Below are 11,294 nucleotides of genomic sequence, written 5' to 3' on the forward strand. Positions count from 1 at the left end.
GGAATATTCCCAAAGAATATAAAAGTGGACCAAGATGTAGAAGGGTATTGTTGTGGAACATTTTCTTCTGGCTATGTACTCTTGAATTCTCTCATCAGTCTAAAACCTGCAATACTATTCAAGCTACTGCACATGTGTGAATTAGATGTTTTTAGTAGCTAATAAGACAAAATTAAATAATATCTTCTCTCACAATTATATTTGTTTACTATACAATATGTATGGTCAAATAAGATGTGTCAGAGAAAAAAATCACACTATAAAGAGTTTTTGCAGGATGCTTGACCTCACTGTAAACACCAAGATCGTGTTTTTACTGAAAAGCCTGTCTCTAGTTGTGCTGTGACTTAGCCTTTAGCATACACCTTTAATCCTTCTGGCTGGAATAGATACACCCTTAGTATACACCTTTAATCCCAAACAATGAAGGTCGATTTAGTTTGCAGAAGGAAGCACCAATGTCTGAAAATGCCTGAATGGCAGACAAAGTGCCACGACACATCAGATTAAGATTTGACAGAATAGGATATGCCCAACTCTCATGGGAATCGAGGAAAGGGAAGCTACTTGAGGGGCAATGCAGAGAGAGGGTGGTAGGGGTTGGGTGGGGAGGGACACCAGGCATTTTTACTGGGAGGGCTTTACAGACAGTTCAAAAAAAGCAGAAGGGAACAAACTAGACACAAATGAAGACTGAATAAGCCAGAGAATGAGAAGGAACCAGAAGGTCAGAATAGATTGCTAGATTTAGTTTGAGGCCAAGCAGAACAATTCATGAGAGGACAAGATAGAAGCCAGGCTGATTCAGTCAGCTTGGAAAGAAGTTTTCAGCCAGTGTAGAGTTGAATCTGCCGGCCAGAGCTCAGAAAGAACTAAGAATGGCAGAGTGCATTTATTCGGTGGCAGCTCTCAGAGGCTGAAAACATTCTGGGCCTAGATTAGATTGTACAGAGGCTATAGATGCTTCCAGGATCAGGCCTAGGCTAGCAGACGGATGCAGAAGGCTTCAGACAATTTCTACTTGAGAAAAAGTTACTTTTACTGAGTCAGGCGAAAGCATGAATGGTCACAATAAACTGCAGGTAACCAGTGTGGTTTGTATACAAAGAAGAATCGGTTACCTTATCTTATTCACTAGTTAATTCACTAAAAAACCATTTTATATCAGCTATTTTACTAATGTTTTTCTTGGTTAAAGCAACACACTCTTATTATACTACTTAAAATGTGACAAAAACCACAGTGAATGAATTTTTTTGGCAGTTCATGTTGTCACTACTTTAAACACTGCTAACAGTGGTAGTACTATGGGGCAAAGTGTAGACAACTGAAGGTCAAGAGATTCAAGTATTAAAATACATTTATTCATTGGAAGTGGAAAATATAGCTATCTTCTGCATATCAATCACAAGTGACTAACAGTCATTTCTTTTGGTTGAGTGCTGTAGCTCAAACCCAGGGGCTCCCAGATGCCCAGCAAGCACTTTACCACGGCTTATGTCCAAGGTCCTGATCAGTATTTTCCTAATAGGCAACTAACTACACCACAGAAGCTAAAACTGCTGGTTTTGGGGTTGGGGATTTAGCTCAGTGGTAGAGCGCTTGCCTAGGAAGCGCAAGGCCCTGGGTTCGGTCCCCAGCTCCGGAAAACAAAACAAAACAAAACAAAACAAAAAACAAAACTGCTGGTTTCCTGCAGCTAGCAAGAAAATAGAGAACTGCTGATGGGTTCAGGGTATCTTTGAGGAGCATGATGAAAATATCCGAAAACAGGATTATGGTAATGACTGTACAACTCTGTACTCAAAATAAGACACACATTAAACGGTTCAAACTTTTCATTAGCAAATTGTTATTTTAAGTTATTTCTAATATTTTTCCTATACTCTAATTAGAAGTTATAAAATCTTAAAGACAGTTGGAGTATTTATGGAGGCTCATGATCATAATTTTAACATTGAGAGAGGCTGTGAGGGAACTGTTTCCCATGTCAGTGTTGAGCAGTGGCCCATACCTGTAGTTCCAGTATTCAGGAAGCAGAGGTAGAGGATTGCCAAGTTAAGACAAACAACTCTGCATGTACGTATACGGATACACACATGTCTACACATATATGTATATACATATACACACAGAGACAGAGAGTGAGAGTGTGTTGTGTGTTATGGATGACTGTGAGCTGCCATCTTGGTGCTCGGAATAGAGCTCCAATCCTCTCGAAGAGCAACAGATGCTCTTAACCAAGAAAAGATGGTGAGCCATCTCTCCACCATGTCATGTATGATGTAGCTAATTACTACACACGTTAAGGTCTGAGAAAGGCTCACTTCACCAGATTCAAACAGACAACATTAATGCAATCTGTCCCTTAAGTCTGACTGTGCCAGCAAGGAGTTTTTATGTCAGCTTTACACAGGAAGAAGGAACCTCAATGTGTAAAATGTTCCCACTAGACTGGCTGTGAGTAAGACTGTGCCGCCGTTCCTTGAAGTCCCACCTGTTGTCCTAAATGCTGCTGTAAAGCAGTCTGAGAGAGCGAGTGAGCACTTCTGCCTCCAACTTTACTCTGACTTCCCTCAGTTGTGCTATGGAACTCTAAGCTAAAACAAACTCCTCCCAGTTGCTTTTGGTCATGGTGCTTTGTCATAGAAACAGCCACCTCTAAATAAGACACTGACCAATGAAAGCAACCGAGTGTCTCTAGGTACAGTTTGAAGCTTATTCTCTCTTATATATTATCCTCTTGAAAACTCTCATGCCCTTACACATTCAATCTTATTTTGAGACCGAGACATGGTTGTGTGAATTTTCAGAGGAAGTTACTGGTGCCACATGCTTGACTCATGACACATGTTAAAAAAAAAAAAACAAACAAATTTTTTGACTCTTCATCGAAGTGTGCCTATTTTAAACTCACTGTTACACAGTGGGCGCTCAAAAAGAGCTTTTTATATACAGCTTACTTAGATATGCTATATTAAGCATGCTTATAAGTTTAAGTATATTAACTTAACTGAGACAGTTTCAACTATAGATTTAAAGCTAATATTCATTTCTGAATTAAAAGTACAGAAGTTCAAGACTGGAACATTGATTTCACCAAGTACAATTTGGTGTTAGGAATAACTTAAAGTCAGTGTCAACAGACCCCACACAAAACCAGTTCCAACTAATATATAACAGGCATAATGAAGAACAGAAAAAGGAAGTCAGGAGTTGTGGCGCAGGCTCACATTCAATGCCAGCACTAGGAATGCTAAGGTTGGTGGATCTTGAGTTAGAGGCCAGCCTTATCTACATAGTAGGACCCCCATCTCAAACAAAACAAACCAAAAATAATGTGAAGGAAAGAAAAAGTAGGAAATGATAGTAGTAAAAGTATGAGCTCTAGTCCAGAAGGCTCTCCTCCATTTTTACCAAGTAGGAAGTATGAGTGAAGCTGTTTCCAAGCCTTTCAATCTCAGATAAGCCAGATAAAGCTCACTTGTAGATTTCTCCACTGTACATTTAAAGGCAATGCCAATTAAACATGGGCAATTAATGCTACCTATACTTCAGCCACTGTAGCCATTTTCTTAAAAAAAAAAAAAAAAAAAAATTACACACCACACTCAAATACCCAAAGCAGCAACCGCCTCTTGATATTAACCTGGAAATTTTAAATAACTAAGATAGTAATTAAACTTATAATAAGCTAAAGATCTTTTAATTAAAAAAAAAAAAAAAAAAAAGACAAGGTATCACTTGTGGCCCAGGTTGACCTAGAATTCTGGGATTACACGTGTGTTCTATCACACCTGGTTCTTGACATAACAATACAATGGTTTCTTTACAACAGTATTCAAGGCAAAAAGAGCATTAGCCCAATCTTAGTTTAGAACTGGAGAAGCTAAGGAACCCAACCATACACTCTATGTACAGTGTTTATTTCTACAGCTGGATAAAAAAGCAGACACATACAATGAAGTCAGATCAAGAGCTTCTTTATCCCCGAAGGCTATGCTGACCCTATCAGCAAGACCAAGTTCTTCCTTCAAAGCACTGTAGGAATGCAGGAAAAAGTGTTTTTAATTCAGTTTTAGATATACCCCTTACCAAACAACAAAAATCACCAAACCATTTGGTTGTATGAGGTTAGCAGCACATAAAGAGTACAGAAACTCTGGGACAGTTTCTCTGGATAGCCCTGGCTGGCCTGGAACTAGCCTGGTCTCAAACTGGAGGCCCACCTAAGGCAGCCTCCCAAGTGCTGGGATTAAAGGCATGAGCCAACTCAAAGGTCAAGGTCTTACTGATCTGTCGTTCAGAAAAAAATGGGGATAAGTTAGTTGAGCAGACAGGCAAGTTATTAAAACCCTACATAGTATGGCTGTTCCTGTATTTTTGACATCAGACTCACCCTATGAGGTCTTAAATATCTGTTGTCACATACTATATTAGTTTTATACGACACTCCTAACTCGTAGGCCTCTTGTTTAAAAGAGATAATTAATACATAAGGCCTGAACAGTGTGACTCCTGCTCTTCATCTTATTCATTTCTTCAAAACGTTTATATGAATCGTGCGTGGAGTGATCACAGAGGAGGAGCTGAATTCCTGGAGCTGGAGTTAGTCATTAGCCACCCAAAATAGGTGTTGAGAAAATAAATCAGATCCGCTGTAAGAGCACACATTCTTAACTACTGAGCTCTTTTCTGTTTGATAGGTTATTGCTGTATTGCTGTTATTGTTGAACGCTGTAGCTCAGGCTGTGCTTGAACCTCCTGCATCAAAAATGCAGTTTGACTTTTGCCTTCATTTAGTATCTAATGCTTTTCAACAAATTCTTTCTGTATGGCACTTTCAAAATCCTTATGAAAACAGCTACAATACATTTCCACTCACTGGTCACTGAGACTAGGGAATGGCAATATTCTAGGTCTAGGGAGAATCAAATTAAAGTTATCAACTATCACTATTCACAGGAGCATCACGACCACCTGGTTATTTTGTCAGGTAACCTCTACAGAGAAGCACACTGGCCACCTGAAGGCTTTCTTGTTGTTAGTACTTTCATTAAATTCAGAAGAAATGACACACAACTATGATATAAAAATTACCCTAAAAAGGCCACAGATTGTAGTTTATACATAATTCTTATATCTCAGTAAGGGCATGCACTTGTTAAAACTAATTCAACCAAACACTAGCATCTTTGCACTTCAGTATATATAAATATATCTAAGCCTTAACCAAAGAGCATTGTTTTAAGCAGTCATTTATTCACTGGTAGCTACGAAAGATATTCAAGTAACTTACTTAATAAACTTACTTAATAACCTATTTTAAAGACTGAATTAGTGAAAAGTACCGGGGAACAAACATCTTTAATCCCAACACCTAGAGAAAGGATATGAGTTCAAGGTCAGCCTGATCTAGAAGGTGAGTTTCTGGTCAGACAAGTTACACAGTAAGACCCTGACTCCAAAGGATGCCAACAGATTCTAGCCTTCCGTCTATACATGTTTTTCTTTTTCTTTGCAGACAGGTCCTGCTACGTTACCCAGGCTGGCCTCACAATGCTCGAAATGCTGGGAATACTGGTATGAGTCACCAAGCCTAGCTATATTGTTCCTTGGAATACTGGTACTTAAAATTTAAGAGTGTCCCATAGGCTAAGCGTGTGTTTCATCACTGACATACAACTCTAAGCTAGATTTTGTTTTTTGTTTAATTATGTGTGAATAGAGACATAAGAACTGTGGATAGCGAATGAGAGAGTATATCTCTCTCAGTATCAAATAAAGGTGTGGAGTGTAGTGCAGGCATGATATGACCTTGACATGGAGGCAATAGTGGCTCTCAGGAGAACATGGAGCTAGGAACTCAAGGTTTAATTTGTATCATATGTTCTCTCATGCTCTCACATTTTGTCGATTCAAAACACCATCCCACAAGTTAGCAATACAAAGCATTTTTAGTATACTTGAACTGAGGTACAATTTGAAAGTCACTTTTCATAATACTTTCAAATGTTTTCGTCTCTAACATTACAACCTTATTCACAACATATATACTTGAAAGCAAAAGTTTAAGACTGCAATTGTCTAAACTCCTTTTAGCAGTGAATGTAATAACTAATGCTTCATAAATATAAATACAAATTAATGCAGGAAGATGTGGTTGAAAAACACAGGTAAAATTTATTTTCCCGTATCCAAAACACCTTTTATACATAATTTTCCTATAAAAGTATATTTTACTATAATGTCTTCCTAAATAGTTAACCTAAAAGTTGCCAGAAGCAGATGGTAAGTCTTGGAGGTAGTTTCATAAAAACACATTTTATGGTATGACTTTGACATAGCACCACACTCTGACAAAGAGAATGCTTCTAATTACCACCTGGAAGCAGGTCTTACAAACTGAGAGGTCTGCAATTAAGCAATCAAAACACTTTAAATAGGAAATCTTTATTCACACCAAAACTTTTGACTATAAATAACTGGGAAGGAGTTCTTTTCCCAGAAAAATACATTTCCCAAACATTTTTTCCTTGGGAGTAAGAAATGGTATAACTATGTGAATGTGTGTCATGTGAGTGAGCGCAAATGCCTGGGTGACAGGGGAGAGCAGCAGGAGCTGGGAACTCAATTCAGACCTAAATGCTCTTCACTGTCGAGCCTCCTCAACATTCCCTACCCTCAACAAAACTAAAGACATTAATAAATTAGTAACTTTTTAACTGTATAGATGAGGAAGCTGATGAGCCTTAAAGAGGATAAGAGACCAACTCTAGATAACCCTAGCTTCAAGGGCCTTGAGCAGATATAGAGCTCAAATATCCAATCCCTAACTGTTTCCACTCAGGTAAGAAATCTTCCTGTTTATTTAAACCTTTTCCCTTAGAGGAAGTGAACTGACTTGAGGACAGCACACAGAACAGGAATATAAAGGAGACGGCAATTCTAGATGGGCTTCCAGATGTTCCACAAGCCAAAGGAATTAGTTTATTGTACCAACAACTGAATGTCATATTTCACTCTTGAGGCTAGACTTCTAAGTGGCTGTAAGTCCCTCAAAGTACAGAGGAAGAGGGAGGCCACCACCTTTGTAGGCCAGAACTGAGTTTCTTTTAGGATATACCAGATAATCTTAAAGTCAATCTTATAAACAGATTATATATATTTGTGTACACAAACCTAAGTATGAAAGGGGGATGGGTACAATGAGGTGAAAATTTAAATTTTAAATTATAAAATATCAACTAATGGATAAAACATATTGCTCTATTTTTTTAAAGATGTATTTAATTATTATATATAAGTACACTGTAGCTGTCTTCAGACACACCAGAAGAGGGCATCAGATCCCAAACAGATGGTTGTGAGCCACCATGTGGTTGCTGGGATTTGAACTCAGGACCTCTGGAAGAGCAGTCAGTGCTCTTATCCTCTGAGCCATCTCTCCAGCCCCATATTGCTCTATTTAGCACCAACTTGGTAAATACCAATATTATATGCGTGTGTGTTTGTCTATCTACCTACCTACCTATTATGCATAAGTGACATAGAAATACTGAGCAATATACAAAAAGAATGGGAAAATGCTACTTCCCTTTAAAACCAATGAACTGGCCAGCCAGGGTGACCAGCATTAGAAAGATAAAACAATCTGAGTTTGAGGCCAGCTAGAAACTACAATCAGACCCTTGTCTCAAAGATGATTAAAAACAAAACCTAACACACTGCATTTGTTTCTATGTACCTACTGCTCCCCTACTGCTCCCATTGCTAAGTATCCCTGTACACTTTCCCCACCCCTACCTAATTACCACATTCTGCTTTAGGAACCACTCCCAGAAGCCATCTATTCTTGGATGCCCTCCCCAACCAGTCCACCAAGCTTTCTTCCTGAAATCTCATTCCTTTCCCAGGAAGCCTTAATTTAAAAGCCAGGTTAATCTATTTAGCCACACCCACAGAAAGCTTACTAAGGCCTTAACTCTCTCTGCACTCACTTTATAGTAGGCACCTACTAGTCTGCTGCCAAGTTAATTTATTCATCCACTCATTTAGAATACTACCCACTGCCCTTAATGATCTGTATCTGCAAGGTCCTTAAATAAGCTACTAGACTAAACAACACATTAGCATTTGTTTAGCATTGAAAATGCTATGCCTGTTCTTTGAAATTTACAACTCTCTCAACAGAAGGCAACATACAAAAAGAATCAAACACAAATGACCTGATACAGGCTGATAGTACTTCTAAGAAATCCCGGAAAAACAATGGTAATAAGAGCAAATCAGTGGAGGCCAAGGGCTTTATTTCCCCCCATGTATATTAGGGACAAAAAGTGTTCAGAAACTCAAACTTAGACCTCCAATTTCACTGCAATCTTTTGCCACATAAATCTGGATTTTTTTTTTCAAAGAGCTCATTTACAAATGACTGGTGGTTATTTATCTCCCAACATCTTTATTAAAATGTTTCTATTTAAAAAAAAAAAAAAGGCTAGGCGTGGTGCAATCCTTTATTCCCAGCACTAAGGAAGCAGAGGCAGAGGCAGGCTGATCTCTGTGAGTTCCAGGACCAGGGTGTGTGGTCTATATAGCCCATTCTAGTTAGAGGAGAGGGAGGGACAGAAGAGAGAATACGTTATGTAGCAGTCCATTTAATTCTCAACTATTTTTCTATCTGCAAATGTTATCTTTGAGTACTGTTACGAAACAGTTGAGATTTAAAACTAATCTTAAAAAAGGTTAATTTCAAATCAAAATTTAAAATTATCCCAATAACATTAAAATATTTCAAAGAGCAGTTTTTACCCTGATTATTTCTATTTACCATTGAGCCCCTTCTAATTCTCTTTAAATGTTACCAACAAAATAACTCAACAGGTTCAAACTATTTATCAAACTGTTATCAAGCGAAGCTTTCTTTTATTCAGCTGACCAGCAGATTTCAACAGTTGGTGCTGTTCAAAGCTGCCTTTGCAATTACACATAAAGTTTGTAGGAACCGAAACATATCAAACATTGCCATTCACAGAAGCAGAAAGCAATGAGTACATTGGACAGGGATAGTAAGAATTTTACACGAGTAAAAATGTCCCAAGTTTATGTTGCATCTGCTACAGAGATCACATACTGTCATGTCATTTCCTTCCCAGATTCTCATGGCCTTATGAAACTCAATTCTCGGCTTTTCAGGGTTAATCCATTTAAGGCTGCTAAAGGAAGCTTATTTTGTGGTTCCAAGCTGAGAAAAAGGCAGGAATATGGGGGTTGAGTCACGTCGCTCCGCCATTTTCTAAGCGGAGGAGGAAGACATGTTGGAACAAAAACACAACAAAAGAGCAGCCATTTCCCAAACCAGTTCCGATAGCAACCCCAGTAGACCAAACTCACTCACATCCACACCTTCGAAACCACTTCAGGGGACAAACGTATTAACACCAAAGGTACCTCCTTAAAAATAACAAAAAGCCAACCCTTCCGCGTAGGGACCAAAGACGACCCGCACAGTTAACTGCAAACGAAAGCCTCAGGAAGCGGAAAAATGACAGAAGCTGAATGCAGCAGTACAACAAAATTTCAACTAAGTTGGAGAACTAAAAATTACTCAACGATTACGGTTAACTATGGAATCTGGAGGACGCAGTACCAAGACCGATTCATCGGGTCCAATTACCAGCCTCAACCCCTTTCACCATTTCGCAATTCCCAGCGATCGACTACGTGCTCAAGGTTCTTACCGTATGTGAGGGATGCCAACCCCACCTTGAAGAATCTTATACAGTTTGCTCTCGTACAGCAACTGGGGATGCCTGGCCTTCTGGGATTCTAGTTTCACTGCCACTTCCTGCAGAAGAAAGGGGACGATGGTATCAAAATCCCTACGGATTCAAACTCACTTGGGAAACGAGAAATGTTAGCAATGCTTGCTTCCAGTTGCCACTATGAGGACGTGAAGAGACGGGCATGTCCTCTAAATCTAAAGTGAGTGAAACAAAAGGAGTCATCCAGAAAACAGGCAACCTTGGAACGTAAGGCGAGACTTTTTAAAGGAAACTGTTCTAACTGGAACAAGAACCCCAGATTAAATTTGACAAATACAAAGAAAACCATGGCGATCATACACGACTTCGCCCTTCTCCTCTTAAATAACGGTTAAAATGAAATACTTTGAACAAGGTGGGAAGCCTCAGAGCTTACCCTCCCTTTCTATCGGGTTTTTCCTTTTTAGGGAAATAGTGGGGGAGGCTGCTAAGCCAGGAAAACTGGCTCGCTCTGGACTCCCCAGTGCGTGCGTGCGTGCGTGCAGTGGGAAGGTTTGGAGTACTTAGGGGGGTTGGGGGTGAAAAAAAGCCCAGCGTTAACGTTCCCCCAGAACCGGGTGATTACCTCGCCATTGGTGATGTTGATCGCTAGATAAATGTCCCCGAAGGAACCAGATCCGATCTTCCGCACCAGTTTGTATTTCCCACCGACGATAAATTCGGCCTTGGAGCCGCTGCTGCTCGCCATCCTGAGACGCGAAGATGGAGGCGGGGGCCAAGCCCCGACACCTCTGGAAGAGGATGGAAGCCTCCGGGGCTGTTCCACCCGGCAGATCTGAGGAGCGCGGCAGGCAACCTAAAACCAAGGCTTTGTTGGCGTTTCAGAGCGCAAAGGCGGCTGAGAGAAGCCGGATCGCCGCCGCTCGCTGAGGGCCAGGCCGCAGTTAGTTAAGGGTGGTCGCGGCTGCTGAAGCTCGGCCACTTGCTATTTGGGCGGCCGCCGCTGTTTCTTGTTCGCGGCGACGTCGCGGGCTGGGGAAGGGGCGCGGTGAATTAGGGCGGCGGTACCGCTGCCACCACTGCCGCCGGCTCCGGCCCGGAGGGAACCCGTCACTCCGCCGATGCCGCCATCTTGTTACTCCAGCTCCAGCCAACACAAAATGCCCCCAGTCCCCGGGAGCCGCTTCTTCACGGCGCGGAGCACTCTGGGAAAGGGATCTCGGGCGCTCTTTCGGTAGGGTGGGCTGAAAGAGGGAGGGCGGAACCGGATCCGCGAGAGTCGCAACCCACGCTCCCAGCGTCACCCAGCCACGCCCAGGTGCGCCTGCGCACTGAGATGCCTGCGGGCTGCGCAGGTCTGGTGTAGCCTGTGCTCTTCCCCGCCCGAGCTCACTTCCACTTCCGGCTGTCCGCGGCTCTACTCTTGCTACCTGTTAATCACTTTGGACCCCGAGGGCAGTGTCTTGCTATGCGTCAGGAGAGCGCGTTAGGGAGTCACCTTCTTTTCAAATGTGGCCAATGAAAGCTTCT

General features: G+C 41.1%; 1 protein-coding gene across 5 annotated transcripts in view; it reads right to left on the bottom strand.

Moving 5' to 3' along the window:
• Csnk1a1 (casein kinase 1 alpha 1) overlaps positions 1–11,021 on the bottom strand; it is a 33,144-nt gene extending 22,123 nt beyond the window's left edge. For 2 of the 5 annotated variants that reach the window (XM_032886012.1, XM_032886011.1), the window contains exons 1-2: positions 10,390–11,021; positions 9,741–9,847 (exon numbers count right to left, since the gene is read on the bottom strand). In XM_032886012.1, coding sequence (XP_032741903.1) covers positions 9,741–9,847; positions 10,390–10,512 — 230 coding nt within the window. In that variant the 5' untranslated portion in view covers positions 10,513–11,021. The remainder of the gene's footprint in view (positions 1–9,740; positions 9,848–10,389) is intronic. The other 3 variants (XM_032886013.1, XM_032886014.1, XM_032886015.1) reach the window with 2 other exon arrangements.
• Positions 11,022–11,294: the final 273 nt, after the last annotated feature.

This window comes from Rattus rattus, chromosome 15, assembly GCF_011064425.1.
Source record: "Rattus rattus isolate New Zealand chromosome 15, Rrattus_CSIRO_v1, whole genome shotgun sequence".
In the NCBI taxonomy this organism is placed as follows: Eukaryota; Metazoa; Chordata; class Mammalia; order Rodentia; family Muridae; genus Rattus; species Rattus rattus.